At 36.7% G+C, this 18,662-nt stretch overlaps 1 protein-coding gene across 5 annotated transcripts; it reads right to left on the bottom strand.

The window, feature by feature from the left end:
* Positions 1–9,504: 9,504 nt before the first annotated feature.
* Positions 9,505–18,635, bottom strand: srsf3a (serine and arginine rich splicing factor 3a). Of its 5 annotated transcripts, XR_010013178.1 has the most exons (9): positions 18,531–18,635; positions 15,564–15,883; positions 15,248–15,380; positions 12,727–12,784; positions 12,183–12,378; positions 11,799–11,927; positions 10,594–10,963; positions 10,086–10,124; positions 9,935–9,985 (listed from the first exon to the last, which is right to left on the bottom strand). XR_010013178.1 is itself a non-coding variant. In XM_062997891.1 (8 exons), the coding sequence occupies exons 2-8, from the start codon at positions 15,272–15,274 to the stop codon at positions 9,776–9,778; spliced, it is 558 nt and encodes a 185-aa protein (XP_062853961.1). In that variant the 5' UTR covers positions 15,275–15,380; positions 15,564–15,883; the 3' UTR covers positions 9,505–9,775. The 5 variants fall into 5 exon arrangements, 4 of the variants coding, with proteins under 4 accessions (XP_062853961.1, XP_062853964.1, XP_062853965.1 ...); XM_062997891.1 differs by lacking the exons at positions 10,594–10,963; positions 18,531–18,635 and adding an exon at positions 9,505–9,803 and having other exon boundaries at positions 9,905–9,985; XM_062997894.1 differs by lacking the exons at positions 10,594–10,963; positions 15,248–15,380; positions 15,564–15,883 and adding an exon at positions 9,505–9,803 and having other exon boundaries at positions 9,905–9,985; positions 18,531–18,615.
* Positions 18,636–18,662: the final 27 nt, after the last annotated feature.

Below are 18,662 nucleotides of genomic sequence, written 5' to 3'. Positions count from 1 at the left end.
CACATCCTTCTGTTTCATATTTTCCAACTGATTCAAGAACTTCATTTTCCTCATTCAGCAAGGATGAGTCACAAATGGCATGTGGTTCACAAATCTGTGGTTCAGTAAGCAAGTTCGACGTAGCTTCTTGATCTACCATTTGATCTTCAACTTCCTCTTTACCTTCCACATCTTTCCATTCTTTTATTTCTTCTTCTGTGTTTGGCTGCTGCCTCCTCTGAAACTTTCGTTTTGATCCAAATTTCCTTTTCTTAGTTTCAGTTTGTGTATGCAGTTCTGCAGTTTCTTTTTCCATCTTCTCTTTGGTGTCATCAATGGGATCTGTTACAGGTTCTGGAGCAGTGTTGCTAATTAAACTCAGCTCAGTAGTTTGAAATGACAAATCACAATGTACAAACTGTTGTGAACATACTGCTGTAACATCCTCACTGGAAAGTTTTACAGCATTATTTTCCTTTTTCATAGACAGATCTTTCTCATACATATCACCATCTTCATTCTGCTCTCTGATCTCAGAATCTTGTATCTTAGATAAATATACATCAGACAGAAGCAATTGAGCAGAGACCAGAGATTCTATGGCATCATTATCTGCTGTGTATTTTTCCTCTTTATTAAATGTTTCTTTTAAGCATTCTTCATTTTTAGTTAGGCTTTCCTCTGCACTGATTTCATCATTTAATTGTCTGGCTTCACAACTAGCCAGTTTATCTCTGTGATGGTCTTCCTGATCTTTTTGTTTTGGAGTTAAAATTGTGCTTCTGTCTGACTCCATTGTTTGTTTTAGATGCACTGCATCCGCCAACTCTTCATGTGGCCCACTGTTATCCATTTTCTCTGACTCAATGACATTTATTAGCTCTGATTCCGCTGAGTGCCTTTCTATCGACTGGTAAGATGTTTCAGGACTGATGCTGAGGGTTTCTACCTCTGATGCTGCTGTACTTTGTTCTGTTTCTTCTGGAGTGTTTTCTTTTTCCATTACCACTTCTAAAGTTTCTTCCTTGACATGCCCAGCATTTTGCCCTCTACGACGAGTTGAACCAATTTTCCTCCTTTTTCCAGAGTTGCTATATCCAGAATGCTGTGTCATTTCATCATCCTTAGCAGGTTTTGACTCCTGTGTGTAACCAACTGGGCTTTTAAATTGCTCTGAATCTTGTTCTCTGATTGTCAAGTTTTCTGGATAATCTTTAAGTGTCCGATCAGGTACATCTACATTTTGTTCATTCACTGGCATGGTTAAACTGGCATTTGTTTCAGGATTGTGCTTAATGAGGTTAAATGCGGGATGATCATAATCTTGACTGGCACTTGTATTTATAGTACTCGTAGTATGTTCTTGTGGTGACATGGATGTATGGTCTGTGAAAGTGTCATTCTGCATTTCTGTGATGACTAAACTCTGCTCAGATACAGATGTGAACTTACTATCCCGCTCATCATCTGCTTCCAGTTTTTCATATCCCTCTTTGAATTCTGTTTGTCCTTTTGCATCAGTTACTTCATCCCAGACCAAACTGTCAGTCTGATGAACATCAGACAATATGGCAGCTGTTGTATCAATCATTCCACACTCTCCTGTTTCATCTTTTGGTTCAACTATTTCTTTTTGCTCAGTTGTCTGTGGGATGTCATGTGACCCCTCTGGTTCAGTAAGTAGGTCTGTAGCTGCTTGAGCTATGCTATCATTTTTAACCTCTTCTGCACCTTTCACATTTAGTAATTCTCTTTCCTCATCTTCAGTACATGGCTGCTCCTTCTGTTCTAATCCAAACACTTTTATCTTGGTGTCATTATCTAGTTCAGTATTTCTCTTTTCTCTGTCATCATCGTCTAAAGGATCACCATGCTCTGTTACAGGTGAAGGATCTGTATTGGTTACAGCCAGCTCAAGAGTTTGAGATGATACATCTGGATGCATATATTGTTGTGAAGTTGCTACTGTTGTAAATTTATCATAGGTTGAATTTTCAGTAGGATTAGTATTCATTTCTTCAATAACTTCATTTTTCATCTCTATAACTTCACAATTTTCTGTGCTTAATATATTAGGTTTATCAGTAAGAGGCACATCTTTATTCCCTTTATTCATATCCACATCTTCATTTTTCTTTTGTCGATGAGTCTTGCGTGTTGATCCCATTTTGCGTTTGTGTCTTGTGGTACCGATCAGTGTATTTGCTTCTTCTTGTAAAGAAGTCACGGAAATATCATGTCTGATATCTTGTTCTGGCACCTGATCTTTTTCCACAGTTTCCATTGGCTCAACAGAAGTCAACAGGGCTCCGGTATTTGTTGTAGCAAATTCAGAAGTGACTGATGCTGTCCCTTGGAACTGTCCTAACAATGTGGTTGAAATTTCCTTATCCTGTACATTCTCAGTTTCAGTTCTATCCTCCATCACATTTTCCCTGAGAGTGTGAGAAGGAAAGTCAATATCTGTAACAAGGCCAGAAATTGAAGCTACTAGATTCTTTCCTGTCTGAGAAAACGATTCTTCATGCAGTACATCAGCCAAATCATGACCGGAATGTGTTACAGAAGCTGTTATTATCTCAGCACAATCCACTACTTCTTCCTCTGATGTTTGTGATGTGTTACCGTCTTTAGCTTCACCATGATAGCTTTGAGAGCTGTAGCCCTGATGGGGTAGTACTCTATCTTCCTGATTTACTTCATCAGCAAGGCTTTTATCTGCCTTTTTACTTTCTTCCTCACTGTACGACTCATATATTACACCTTCCTCAAAGCTTTGTGTTTTTTCGTTCTTTTGAGGTAGCCCTTCTGCTGTAATTAGCTGTAAATCATCTGACTTAATTGCATCACCTTCTGTCTGTAGCAGTTCTTCATTGTGTGGGTCTTCACTTAAATCATGTGATGCATCTTCCACCAACATTACTTTATGCTCTGTGTTTACATTCATCCTCTCCAGGACATCAATTTCTGATTTTGTTATTTGATCTGTCTCATTACTCATTCCTGTAATTGCTTCAGTATTTTCTTGCTCTCCTGTAGATAAAACACTTTGGTCACAAAGGTTTTCTTGTGGCTTTTGTTCCTCAAATATGTCAAGATTTCTGTTATCACTAATGTTATTTTCTTTCTCCCTATCTTTAACTACTGTATTACTGAAGTGAAAAGGAGCTTCATTATAAATACTGGTATCTTGATTATGTTCGTTGTCAGACAATGGTTGAGAACCTGACTGTAGATGAGCAAAATCCTCTTCATTGGGCTGCAACTTAATTTCAGATGGGAAGTCCCCTGAACCATCATGTAGAAAGTCGGTGGCTTCCATTTCCTCATGCAGTGATACAGCAGGAATTAGCTCAGTTTTTCTGTCAAAATCAGATGTTTCAGTTGAAGGAGATAATTCAGAAGTATATGCAATAGCATCATTAGCTTCACTTACATCTGCCTTAATCTCTTCATGATCTAATTGGTTTAGGTGTTCCTCTATTTTAACCATGTCCTCTTCTGTACCGCTTTCCCCTGCATTAGTTCTAGACTCAGAAACATGATATTGCTCTTCTCTGTGATGTGAAATGTCACTGTCGCTTGGTTCACAATAAGGTTCCAATTCACTTGAAAAACATTGGTCTATGGAGCCTTCATTTCTTTGATCTTTTTGTTTTGGTGTTTCACTGATGTGTATGTCTGGCTGCACTGTTTGTATTAGGTATGTGGTATCCACCACCTCTTCATCTTGCTTGCTGCATATAAACATCTTATTATCCTCAGTCACCTCACTTAAGTTTTCATTTGCACATTTGACATCAACACATGTCAAATTCGTATTTAGCTTCAAATTATCCTCCTTATGCTTTAAGCCATGGTCAGAAATGTTCATGTCACCTGTTTCTGCTTTGGTAATAACATTCTGCAATGGAAAAGAATTCTTACTGTCCTCCTGACTCATTTCATCCTTACCGGAATAAACCATAAGAATTTCAGAAGAATTTGGACATTGTTGCTCATTTTCGTTTAGTGAAGAAATTGAAGGTATTACTGTGGCTTCATTTAGTCCCCAAGAATCAGAGCTACAACTTGGCGGTGTGCTTGTACTCTCATTTTCTTGTTTGTCTTCTTCTATAACAACAAAACTTGCTTGATCGGGCACTGAATTCAGCACACTGTCCTCAGAATCAGAAGGTGTGGCACTGTAAACCAGATTGTTGAGACATTTCTGAACATCCTGTCTCACTTCTTGGTTTTCATTAGGAGTTGCATTTGTTATGTTTGGTAATGTGTCTTGTAAAGAGTCGACCTGCTCACTGAATATTTCTGCTTGATTGTTTACTTGCGACAAATCATCATTTTTATGAGGTTCAGTTGCTGGATCACTTAAATTAATGGAATAGTTTTGACCTGACTGTGCCCCCTTAGACTGGTCATGTTCATAAGGAAAGCTACCCAAGGGTTGGCTTTGAAAGGCTATATCTGAATGTTGGCTCTCCTTTTCAGGAGTATTTTCTTCATGCATAATGACATTATGGGCCAGTTGTTCATATTGTAGAATATTGCTTTCATACTTTAAAGATTCACTTAGCAGGGAATCAGAACAATCCTGTTGGTCATAGTCTTCTTCACCTCCTACTAACACTTCTTCAGTCTGTCTCTCATCTGTCTGATGAACATTTGACAAAATAACAAATGATGTATCAGTCTCTAAACACCACTCTGCATCATCTTTTATTTCAATTTCTTTGTTCTTGGTCATCATTGTATCATGGATGTCAAGTGATACCTCTGCATTCTGTGGTTGAGACGTTAAGTTTGAAGTAACTCTTTGGTCTATGAGTTCATGTTTAAATCCTTCTGAACTTACTACATTTGTAGCTACATCAATGTGTTGCTGCTGCTTCTCTTCAAAGTTCCCATTAGAACCAAATATGTGTTCCTGAGTTTCATTTCGTGTGTTCTCGAGAGCTTTCATTTCCACATTATCATTGCCATTGCCAGATTCTGGATAATCTGTTACAGATAACATATCTGTGTTGGTAGTTAAATCCACTTCAGTATTCTCAGGCACCACATCTGGATGCAAATATTCTTGTACACTTACTACCAAAAAATCCTCTGCAGGACCAGCATTTGTTTCTTTCTTTGTATCGTAATTTTCAATGATTGCATCTCCTGCTTGGTCATAATGTTCTTTGCTTTCCTCCTCTTTGATTGACACATGTTCAGTTACTTCCAGCTCCTCAGTAACTTCTTCTGTTACATCAAGTCTCCACTCAGATTCTTCCTCAGGTGGTTCCTGAACTTTAAAATCTCTTCTGTTGCCCCTGCGAGTTGATCCTGTTTTTCTTTTCTTACTCGCTACATTAGCCTGTGCCGATGGTTCCTTGCAGTCCTTTAGCTGCAAGTGAGCGGGAATTTCTGAGGCAGATGTAAGCTGATTGATGTCAGCCCCTGCTGGCTGATCACAATGTAGCAATGAAGAATCAGTGGCTTGTTGGCCTTCAGAAACTGTGTACAGCTCACTATCCGCACTTTCTAATTGTTTGTCATTTTCTTTTACTTCAGCATCTCTGTTATGGCGGTTTCGCCGAGACGAACCAAACTTTTGACTTCTTTTTGATTTAGTGCTTGACATTATTTATTATACTGTATCCTGCTGTCACAGAAAACAAGAATGTATATTCAATAAAGCCAATGACAATACATTAAAAACATGCTTCAGATGGAAGACCTGTGAGTCAAAGAATAAGTAGATAACTTGGGTAATGCCTGTGACAGGGTTTTCTAACTGCAGAGTGTCAAATTTGCTACTTATCAAGCCCTCCATGAGCTGGATAAGGAAGCAGTAAAGCTTAAACACCCCCATTAAAATACAGTTCTAAAACATACTTGATGCCTTCTGTATGTCCATTTTGTATTTACTAGCTGTGATAAATCTTAAAAGTACATAGTATACACCTTGTACATTATATGGCCAAATGTATGTAGACTATCTTAATTAAGTGTAGCTGTTTTAATTGCACCCATTTATAACACATATGTTAAACAAGTATATGCTTTAACTTGGTAGCCATGGTATGTCTAGCCATGAACTCTAAATAGGTTTTTTGGTACCATGTTTTATAAGAATGAGTGTTCCCTAAGTGGGACATTAAAAGAAATCCCTCTCATTATACCCATAAACTTTCCTTTATAAACTCTATAATAATTTGATCAGAAAATGCACCACAAAAAGATGATCCTTTTCCAAACATCTGCTAACCAAACCACAATTTTGCAGAATCTAACAATCTAAAAAGCACAGAATCTAAAAAGCACAGCTAATCTACCAGCTGCGATACCATGCTGCACTAGAGTTTAATCAGCATATTTAGTATAAAAGTTTCAAAATGCTAACAACACAATTTTCATTGCACTACTTTGACATCATGTCCAACTGTACAGTGGATTTAGAAAGGATTTAGACCCACTGACCTTTTGCAAACCTTGTGTTGTGGACTGGATTTTGAATGTATAAAATCATTATGATTAAGACCTATCTGGATGTCGTTTGTGCGAGGATTTTTCAAAAATCTTGCCATGTTCAATATATTAACGCAGTTGTTCAATTTAAAGAAACAAATCTTTCAAAAATCAGGTACTGCAAATTGCCAATAAATTTATTACACCGTACTAGACTTATAATTTCTGGTAAATAAATGTTTTGTTTATTGTTTATTATTGTTTGTAACCTGAATGCATAGTGTACTATAAATTTCAGCTTAGTAAGTAATCTAGGTAATGCTAGCTAACCACAGATATTGATCTACATATTCAAGCAAAGATAAACTACAAACATTTTCCTTTAACATATCTTAAGAAAGAAAATCACACACCTACCCCAGATTTTGTTGAAAATTGTTCACTCAGAAAAAATATATGATGGTAAGCAAAGCACACATGGTTGTTAGTGAAGGCTCATACCTTTGTTTTTCTGCAGTATCTACCAATTTTTTTCTACCACATTTAGCTTCCTTCTTTGCTGCTAACTTCCTGTGCTGTTGACACATTGCACTAAGAGTAAACCATGACATGCTTTCAGTTGCACAAGATGTGCTGACCAGCCATGTTATGTGATCTGCGTATAGGAGTTAACTGTTTTTAAATGCTATTGTTTACTTCGACTGTTGTTATTGTCATTATTAGTGTGTTCTACGCCCAGATGCTACTTTTTTAAGTACACAGTGTAGATCTTGTACATTAAATGGCCAAAAGTATGTGGACTATCTTAAATAAGTTTAGCTGTTTTAATCACACCCATTTATAACAGATATGTACAGTATATGTATAACAGATATTTCTCATCCTGTACTTCTACCATTACCATATTTCAGTGGTATGGTACTTCTATCATAACATCTAAATATATTATTATTATTACCATTGGGGTAAAATTTAACAAACGGTACATAACAGTTGGGCTACAGTATAGAACCACACATACTACAGGGACAAATGTACTGTATGTGAAAACCTGATCATGAACTTGTACATCCTATTCTAAATCCATGGGCAATAAACACTTGCAGCTATGACAGCCTCCACTCTTTTAGGAAGGCTGTCCACAAGTTTCAGGATTGTCTGTGAATATTTGTGGCCATTCAGTCAGTATGAAAAAGTCTGGCTTACAATTAACATTGGAATTCATCTTAAAACAAAGGTGTCTGACCTTATACAAGTAGCATGGATGTGGTAGCTAGTTTTATACAAACCAGGCACACGCACACCTTATTAAATCAGTTAAGTCTTGGTTTGTAAGAATGTGATTAGTGTCTGCTTGCTATCAAAATCTGCATCTACCCCATCCACTAAGTTGATAAGAGGTTAGGATCAAGGCCTTCTTTTGACCTTCTTAATTCATACAAGGGCACAGCCATGCGGAAACAGGAAATGGGCATCTAACTGTTATCACAGTGACAGAAGCATATACTTTATTTTATATACTTTATTTTTTTACACCTGTTAATGATAGGTGTAACGAAATGGCAAAACACAATCATTAGACACAGTGACCACATACCTTTACAAGGCAGTCCTTTTTTACTAATCATTAATGTGGGTAGATTTTTGGCCACGGTACTGTGTTTAATCGATGATCAGTACTAAATAATACTGCACAAAGACACTTCACTTGGTGTAAAGAGCACAAAAGCTGGCCCACGATGCTATAACGTCTGTTGCTTAATGTTCAGCAGTGAGGGGAGCCATAATGTGCCATCTGGTGGAAGGGATTAGACCTGATCATTTTTAGAGATTTCACGTACACATACCAAACAAAAAACAAGACAATTTTACAGGGCCTGTTAATTCATACTATCAAAGTCTGCTTTCCTGGTGATGCTTTCCATATTCCATTATAATAATTCCCCAGGAAATAAAAAGAATGCTTTAATGAACATCAGGATGTTGTTAAATCAGGTGAAGAGCAAATACAGCATCATATGACCTGAATACCAACACCGCGGGACAACCTGCAATTACTGCAGTTACGATGAATTCCACTTTATCAGAAAATTCTCATCAGAATGCAATACATATCTGATTCAGCTTATAGACAGATTTATCTGGTTATGGGGGGTTGGGTCACTGCCCAAAAATAAGCATTTATTGCATAAAAACCTAGTAGTTCCTGATTTAAAAACGTTCTGCAAAGCTACAATTTCTTCACAGCAATGTATTAGACATGCCAAATTGGGAAATACACTTTGTGGATATTTCTAGGCTTATTATCACCTTCCATAGTACCTAGCTCATCTACCAAAAGAACCCCCAAAGTACCTCCACTGACCCAATGCTATTCGGCAGGTTGACTATTCTTAGCAGTGCAGACACAAACATGGTGAAGTATCAAATGTGTTATTGTGGTTTTTAAACACCTGTGTCAAAGCTGGGAAAATAGTGACTACTCCTTCCAAAAATATGCAGTCAACAGCATACCTTAGTCAGAAAGTGTCCACTGATGAAAGACTAAAAGGAAGATAAACATTGTGCATTAAAATGGAAGGAGCTCTGCTTTCTAAATGTTTACCTACTATGAAGGTTGTGTACCTAATAAAGTATCTAAAAATTCCAACAATTCTGCACCGGATACACTTATACTAGAACACCACACACCACTATGTTAATAGCATTGCAGTGCAAAGAATGGTTCACAACCCAAACATCTAGTCAACAGTCTTCAATTAATAAATGAAGTACAGGGCAACAAATGGACTAGTCAGTAATTGTATATGTTTTAATGTTCTGTAAGGTATTAACGTGTAGTTTAGAAAATAATCAACTAACGTACATACCAGATAGGTGTATTTTAAAAAGCTCAGTGTGTGTGTTACAAAACGTCACACCTTTACTCAAGTTGTTTTGTGTAATGTTTGAAATCCGAGTGTAACTAATATGCAACAAAAGTAAAGGGGACAAGAATTTTTCACAGCACTGTACACATGTGGTTTCAGTATTTAGAAACAATTTTGCAAATGAAGAGACATTACAAAAAAGAAATCAAAGAGAAAAACATTTTATTGAAATCAAGCAAGAAGTATGCCTGTCTAGTTTTACAACTTATTTAAACAAACCGGTTATAACCAACCAGAGAACATCAATGGGTAAAACCTTATAATGAGACCAGAATAAGAAGTGGAAAAAAAAAAAAACTTCCAGAAGGTAGAATCTTGTTTAATATTAATAATAAAAAAAGACCCCACACACATCCATCAGCTCTGGCTGTAGTACACAGAACAACCGTCTCCAGAATACCGACATCAGCTGCATCTTACCTCCGGTCATTAGATCGAGAACGACTAAAAAAAAAGGAAGAATTGGAACAGAGATATAAGCAAATATTTCACTCAACACTTACGTATGGTGTTTTATATGAGAAGAATCATTGTAGTAAACATACCTGCGTGATCTTGAGAGAGATCGGGAAGGTTTATCGTTTCCGTTACGAGAAAGAGACCTGTCCCTTCTCCTGTCCCTGGACCTAAAAGTATTACAAATACCATTTTTCATTTTGCCAAAACCCTGTTGCATTCATCAAAGGCTGATGGTTCAATTTTATCCATTTTGCTTTAAAATCTCACCTGCTGCGACTGCGGCTGGAACTCTTCCTCTTGGGGGACCTAACAAAAGGTAACAGTAAAAAAAAAAATGGGTATGGCTTAATAACTATTATGGGCATTCTGTTGGGGATGATGACCCACTGTTTGCTACATTTGTACCTGTATGATGTGTGATAAGCAAAACTGACATATGATTACCCCAGAATGTAGAAGTGAGTTGAGCTTCTGGAGGCATGCTACCTAAATGCATCAACAGCTTTATTTGTTAATTATTTTAAAATATACTGAGGAACACTACTTAAATATGAAGTGTGCAGGAGTGTAAAGAAGTACATTAATAAGAAGGAATAACTTCTGTTAGTATAGGCACCTTGCCCATCCTCTTATTCTCTTCTTTACAACACTATGACCACTGGTAATGTTAAGTCTAACTTCTTAGTGTGCCTTAAAATACCAACACGAAAAGCAGTGATGTCTGAAATCCTACTGCAACAAAGTCATTACACTTGAGCAAAAGGTTTTAACTTACTATTATTTGGTTTTCAACAAGCTAGTAAGGATGCAAAGAGGCTGAGTGCTGGTCAGGAGGGTAGAAAATGCGGGGAGCTGATTTCTAGACGTTAACATTGCTGATTGCTATAGCTGGCTGAAGAGGTCAGTTAGCTGAGGACAGCTGAGGGAAGGCTGATTGTAGACATTAGAGAAGAATAAGAGCCGTCGATTGGTTGTATGGGTGGAGTGGGTAGTTTTGCTGAAGGAACTGGAAGACCCTTAGAGAGAGACATGTTCAGGAGGCAATGGACTGGTGACCATGCTTGGGACATGTGAGCTGGTCACAAAGGTGTAGAAACTGGGCTAGTTGACTGACACAGCAGTAGATGAGGAGAGGGAAGATGTCTCTGAAAGGGGGTTTTAACTTCATTAATAGAGACAAATGGTACAAAGCCCAAACAATGAGAAAAGAACTGCTACTATTGCTGCACTAAAAGAAAAGCCAACAACTACCCTATTATGCATATACATAAACATAGACTTGCAGAGAAAGACGTGATCTTGTAATGTGAATACAAGTCTGCCATACATAATTAAGAATGTCAGACTTTAAATGAAAATAGACATATTACAGAAGGAATTAAGAATTAATAAATTTTTTGTAAAGGCAGAAGCTTATAGCATTTGCACTGATTAAAATAGGCTGCATCCCAAAACACTCCAAATGTTTCTTTCAACCATGGTACACAATGTAAACAGGCAGCTATGTTTATAAAAAGAAACATAATGATTTGCATTTTAACCACTGCAAACATGCCTGTCTTAAACAGTAAGACTTTGTAAATATCTTACTGTAAAAAAAAAAAAAAAAAAACTTTGTTAAGCCAGATAAGAAAATAAAAGCCAGATAAAAAAAAAGCACATATCTTTGTTTGAGAAAAAGCCAAAAAAACATATCCAACACAACGCCAGTTTTCTCAGATGTGTATTCTAGTTACAAGATCATGCCTGGCCCAGAAAGACTAAGACTAGTATACACATTTAAAATGTAAACAAAATAAATTAATAAATAAAATTTTCAATGGAAAATAAAATTAATTGGCAAGTACATCAGTATGCTGCGCTACTGAACTTCTACTTACTTATTTATATACCCACCCACAAATGGTCATATAGTCCATGTTATAAAACCAGATGAAAGCAATTTATCACTAATAAGTTGAAAGAAATTTCTAGCTTTACCGGCGTCTGGGAGGTGGGCTCCTGCGCCTAGAGTCATCTCTTGACCGGCGACCCCAGGAAGGTGGTGGACCTCGATTTCGCTTCTCACCATTTGACATCTCAACTCGCACGCGGCAGCCACAAAGTGTTCTAAGATTAAAAAGGCAATAACATGATTAAATTAAATACACTGTGCAGAAACGAGAGCCCTGTAAGTCATTTTAATAAAGCAGGATCCTGTACAGTGGGGGTCAGTACTTTTTAAAAGATTTCTCTGCTGTTTTTGTCACATGCAAGAGACTTTAAAGCACTATTTCAATTGGCGAGGGTATTGATGTGATGTTCTCTGCATGCATAAATCAGGAATGGTACAGCATTGTCTGTGAATTTGTAAAAGGTTCTTACCTTCCATCTAACTCTCTGACAGCATCTCTAGCATCTCTGGGATCTTCAAACTCCACAAATGCAAAACCAGGAGGGTGCCTGGCCACCCAGACACTCCGTAAGGGGCCATAATAACCAAACGCCCTCTCCAAGTCAGTCTTGTTTCCATTGTCTCCTAGATTACCTACATACACTTTACAGTCAAGTGAGCAAGACTCTGTGGGAGAAAGTAAGAGAAATGCAGATATTACACATAACTGTATAAAATGAAAAACCTAACACTGTTTTAGCACTAGTCAATGTGTTGATGACTAAGCAACAACCAAAAAACCGAAAAAAAAGGATGTTGGTCATTTAAATGGCCTACCATTGCAGATACCTGATAAAGACCAATGTTTGCTGTTGGTAATTAATTTAAATGATGGTTTATCAAAGGAATAAGTAAACAACTTCTTTGCCACTCATTAGTTAACCATTAAACATACCTAATTTGCATCTGTAGTTAATATAGTTCTGTTATATGATTTACAGATGAAGTGTGTGTAAAGTGACAAACGTTACAAACCTGCCATTATGGCTGTATCTGTCCTTGGCTCCTTTCTTAACTTGTTCGACTTACAAAGCTAGGAACAAAAAACGTAAAACATATTATAACATAGAAAAGTGAATTTCAAATTGCTTAGCCATGGTGTTTAAAAGCTAAAGTCTGTATGTAAAATAACGTTAAATCCCACAGCCCTTCAAATTGCATAAACAGCAAGCAAATACTAAAAACTTGATTGTTGTAACAGCTTAGAAACAAGCAATTTCAATTTGACTTTGAAATGTTGTGGATAGCTGCATAAAGCGTGACATAGAAGCAGACTAACCCCCTACCCCAAAATGGAACCTATTACTTAAATAAATGCTTGTTTTCACTCTGTCAAGTACATGGGATGCAGTTAAATCTTCAGAAATGTATTGTTTTAACGCTCTGAGCGAAAAAAAAGTACTTATTGCAACATTTGATCACAGTATTTTATTGCATTTGTCTTAAATCAACTCTGATGCTACAATAGAACCACCAGAGAAAGCTTAATACTGGGGCAAGCTGCAGAAAACTCATAAGAACATTTGGGCAGCGATGGTAAAGGGCGGCATAACCACCACATCTAAACTTTATGGCTTTTAATTAGATTTTAGACATGATTCATATTTCAGTACAAATTACGAGTCATTTCGTCTACATGAAACCGTGGTGGCATTGAGAGCTGAACAAAGGAATCATGCCAAAAATCTAGACCCACTAAAACACTACCTGATCAGAAATAAATCAGACTTTGGCTTGATATTTAGATTTTCTGCATCTTTAGAATTCAGAGGCAGTTTAAGTTCAGCGAGGATCATGAATTACTCTGAAAATGTGCGTGCAGCTCGACTTCGCGGTAATACAACACTGATGACAAAACGTATTAAATTAAACATGATCAGACTGTCCCCAAAACGACCGTTTTTTTTGCGACTCAACATTCATTGTAAGCTAAATCTAAATGGCTATTGTAGCGTCCGATTTTAAAATTCTGTTCGCTAAGCTAGCACGCTAGCTCGGCCATACACCAAGCCTCAAACGTGTTTAGCTAGCCATGTTAACTTACTGACCAAGACAAATACATCTTACAAACACAGTGCATGGCTCGTTGTTTTCAAAACAACAATTCGCCAACAAAATTTAAAAGTATATTTAACAGATAATACGTAGCCACACCGACAGAAATAGGCTCGCGTGGCCGGCGAACGTTCGCGCGCTTGCTAACAGGCGAGCGTAAACGAGGCTAGAAATAGGCCGCCTAGGAAATATAACGTATATATTGGGAAAAAACTATCAATGTATAAACAAATTATTCAATTTAAACTGATATTGTAAACTGCTAACACCCAGCATACACAATTAATTTAAACAATAATTTTATTTCTTACCGCGAGCTACGTGTCCGAATCCAACACAGCTAGCAAGTTAGCTACACCAAATTAGCATACAGTTAAGCCACAGCTAAGAATGAGAGCATCAAAATAAAAGCCTAGATAGCTTTAAACACGTGACCAAAAAGAGGGCTGGGAGTGTGACGTCATGAATGGGCTGGTCCCCGTATGCCCAGTCTTCTTTACTAGACACTCAACAAGTGTTTATAAAAGAAAGTATTTCGTGTCTGGATGAATCGGTGTTTATTATAGTTGGAAATAATTATTGTTTGACTAAAAACACTTATAAAATTATAAGTCGTAGTTAAAGAACAGACAACAGAGCAACGTGTTCTGTTTTTTAATACTTAGTTTTTGTTTAAGCCTAGTGCGCAGATCTAAACTGCACTGTACCTCATTTACATTTGCACACAATCATTTGCACACAATTTGATCATACACCACTTTAAATAAATTACACCTGCTACTAGAACTAGAGCTAGAACTACAAACAGCAACAAATGTTTGAAACCTAGATAAGATTTTTTTTAAATGTTTTATATTGAGGACAACCTATGACCATCTCTCCTGACAATCTTGTGTGTGTGTGTAGGCACCCAGATGGTTATTAGCACAGCTGGGATTTGATCAAATTTAGTAGGCTAGTGCACTAGACTGCTGTGTCATCTGAGCGCCTTCTGAAGTAGATAAGAGTTTTACTGATTAATTATCATACATCCTGCACGTCTCTGCTAAATTATACATGGTCCTTGAGTTAATGGTCCATTCAAATACATATACACTCAGTCATAGATAGTACAATGCTCTCAGTTGTCTGTTTAAATGTGACAAGGTAATAATCTATGACTTTCTCTTTATTTAAAACATGTTAGTGCTCACATAAATAAGTACAGCACTGGTAAATTTTCACTCTACCCTAAAATTCTAATTTGAAATTTTGTATTTTCTACACTGGAAAAGGGTACAAATTAACACTTGAGCAAATAAGACCTACACTCTGTAGCACTTTTCATTTGTCTTAATGACCCACATTTTATTATTTTTTACATTCAGAGATAAAAATCAATTGTATAGGACACCAAAGCACTTAGAGCACTGTAAAATTATATCTTGTTTTTTGTGTTTACCTTTGAACTGAATAGCTTCTTCATCATGCAACAAAAAACTAATATGTAAATAATACTAGTTCCACCAGGATCTTGCCGGCTTTTTGTTATAAGTGGAGGTAGTAGGAGTGGGTGTCACACAGCTATATGGATCCTGGAAATATAGGTTAGATTATTAGCCTCTGGTCACTGTCTGTTTGTAGTTTTTGAGTGCTGCAAGTACTATTGTGATTTATCCAGAATGAAACAGCTGGCAATCATAAAATGGGAAATAATGTTACCAATTTTTTATATAAAGCTTAAATGAAGGTAGACTCATGGAGAAGGTACCACTTACTCAGACTGATATGACACCATCAGCACAGCTGTATGCTATCAGATTCTACCAGATAAGGCCAAGGCTAAGTCTCTCTTTAGGCTGGAGTGCAGAAGTGGAATCACTGGAGGGAACAAGTCTACATGGCACGACGCCACTAAGCCAAGCCATTAGATTTATTACTAAATCTCAAAATTCTAAGCATTATTATTATCCCTATAGGCAGTAAGTAGTAAAAAACAAGTAAAGTAATCAAGTAGAGCAGGGTGTCCACTTCTTGTAACTCTCTGTTTTGCCCAGTGGCACCCCCAGTGCACAGAGTATGATGAATGTGTATCAACCTGCAGTGACAGAATAAAACAGAGTTTTGGGCTGATATTATACTGACCTATGCTCAGCTGTACAGGACACTTGATTGTTTAAAGTAATTAAAGTTATTTGTTGTCTTTAATGGGTCATAAGTCCAAAGGGTAGATCATTGCCTTAGTATATAAACAATAAAGGATTCTTGCAGGCAGCACTGAAGGAATCTTTCTGCCCACTTTCAAGTTTATTCCCTTCATACTTCACTTGTTTAATGCATTGGACAGCCATGTTGACAGTAGGGAAAATTTAAAACAGGACTGTAAATTCGTGGAATGCAAACCAAGAACCTCTGCCTTATATAAACTATTTGGAATAATCTCATTGAATTTGTATAGTAAAGGGAGGGGTTAACAAAGGCTGGCAATACAACAGTGCTTGTAAGGACTTTGTATGTACACACACAAACACACACACAAACACACATATACACACACAGAAAGAGAGAGAGAGAGAGAGAGAGAGAGGGGGAGAGAGGGGGAGAGAGAGAGAGAGAGAGAGAGAGAGGTGTCTTTTACTTGAATAAAGAGCATTATTCAGGCTGGCTTTATTTTTGTCTGTACATGTGTCAAAAAGGCAGAGAACATTAATACTAGCCTCTCTCTTAAATTTAAGCAATATAACACTGAGCTATTTGTTGGCTGATATTTAAAGTGAAATAAAACATCTTTCCTGTCGGTGTATTGTGTGGATATGTGTAACCACAAGCGGTACAGCATGTGTTTTTCAAACAGATTAGCGCTGCACATTCTGTTCTATTTCACTTCCTGATGACTGTGTAACCTTGTGTGAACTCACCCTCTTGTCCATTACACACACACACACACACACACACACACACACACACACACACACACACACACAAATCCATAGTTACTGTATAATTTGTATATCGGTGTTTATCTGTGTTTGTCTTATTCTAGCCATTCAGTCTGAATACACAATAAAACCATTTATTCTACTATTGTTCATTCATTAATTCATTTGTAGACGTTTGTTTATCCACTGTCTTTGCATGGGATTTCAGTTCAGGGTCACAAATGATATTGAGCCGCTGGGCTCAAGGTAATTTGGTCCAATCTGTAAGTCTATGTGCATCATTTATCTTTTAGATGTTAGTATTGTAGGACATTTAGTACAACTGGTGCTCTTTATTGAGAAGTTTAAAGATTAGAGAGTGATTACATGGGCAAATAACAGCATAGATACAGGAGTTATACAACTGCACTAAATTCATGGGCCTTAGATAACACAGACTAGCTTATAAATCAAATGGTTATTAAAACACATTAAAACACACAAAAATCATTTACCAGTAGTAATTACCAATGTCTTATAGGTCCTGATCAAAGATGTCTTTAAATCGCACTTAAAGTGTAGTTTTAGTTTATTTGTTGTTTTAATAGTTCATTTTGTAGTCTTTATTCTTTTAAATGATTTTTTAAAATTGTAATCATATGTTTATTTGTATTCAATAAATGTAATAATTTTAATAAAAATGTTATTTTTTGATTTAGTATTTTTGCATTAACAAACAAGCACCCTGACCTGCTTTTGATAAATACACACTGCACACTGTGTAACATCACTTGAACAGAGACTCTTTACCGTGGCTGCCATTTTAATCTAAATCTTCGTCACATAAAGATTAAGAAAACCAATTTGTTTATTTTTTGTAATTTTATTTCACCTATTATTATTATTAGGCTTTACCTTTTTGTAGTTTAGGTTACAAAACAACACATTATATTTAATTTAAGCAACTTTTCGAATAGACTTATAAGAATAGTTTTGATATGGGATATTTACTGCTCCTACGTGAAAACAAAAAATGGACTTTTACTTGATTAAATCTGGCTTGATGCTTCCTGTTACATTTTCCTGTGGTCAAAATTTAAATGCCATTCACCTGTCAATGAGTTTGACTTTTGTGTCTAAATAATTATTTCTGTGTTTTGTAAGTGTAGTGGAAAATAACTTACTTGTGATAAAGCATGCGTCTAGTTCTTTAGAAAGTGGAGGCAAATTTTATTTGGGATAAGATTACAGTTTACATGCTTTCATTTGTGAGATACACACAGCTTAGCCAGCACTAGTTTAAACCGATTTGCTTACTATTCAAATTTCTTAAACTAAACCTTTTTAAGTGTGTGAACTCTCAATGTAGTTTTAATTCATTATAATAATAATAATCCTTTATTAACTGTTAGTTATGTTACATATAAGCAATTTACTAGAGAATAAACTGTTTATATTTTAAGCTTAACAAATAGGCTACATTCAGCTCTTATTCATATAAGCAGCTTTGGAAGTAAACTGTGTGGTTTGTTTACACTGTGTATTTATTCTAAGCTTGAGGTTTTCAAGTCCAGCACTGACCTTTACAGGTTCGCTGTGTCCTAACCCACTTGATCCAGTTCATCAACCAGTCGCCAAGCTTTTTATAGCTAATATGTACTGAAAGTGTGAAAAGCTTAAGCTTAACACTGTGTGTAATACTCGATCCCCAGAATTGCCCAATACAGAGTACAGAGTAACAGATGTGCTAGAGTGAGTAATCACATTCCCACAAAGTTCATATGTACTGTAGGTGTAGCTTAATAAACAATCAACAAATGTACATACCAGATATGCATGGGCGGATCTACCGGGGTGGCATAGGGTGGCACATGCCACCCTAAAAGAAAGCCTTGCCACCCCTGCTGCCACCCCAGTTGGCAGCAACGAATTAAAAGAAAAGTTATGGCCAATTTGACA

Source organism: Trichomycterus rosablanca, chromosome 6, assembly GCF_030014385.1.
Source record: "Trichomycterus rosablanca isolate fTriRos1 chromosome 6, fTriRos1.hap1, whole genome shotgun sequence".
NCBI classification, from domain to species: Eukaryota; Metazoa; Chordata; class Actinopteri; order Siluriformes; family Trichomycteridae; genus Trichomycterus; species Trichomycterus rosablanca.
The sequence above is the reverse complement of the archived record's forward strand: the minus strand, read 5'-3'. Positions and strand labels throughout refer to the sequence as shown.

Bases quoted from the DNA above. Each gene is read 5' to 3' on its own strand.
- srsf3a (XM_062997891.1), bottom strand. From the start codon at position 15,274: ATGATGAAGAAGCTATTCAGTTCAAAG. The intron at 12,785-15,247 runs GTAAACACAAAA...TTTTGTTCCTAG, and splicing joins AGAAGCTATTCAGTTCAAAG to CTTTGTAAGTCGAACAAGTT. The intron at 12,379-12,726 runs GTTTGTAACGTT...TTTCTCCCACAG, and splicing joins AGATACAGCCATAATGGCAG to AGTCTTGCTCACTTGACTGT.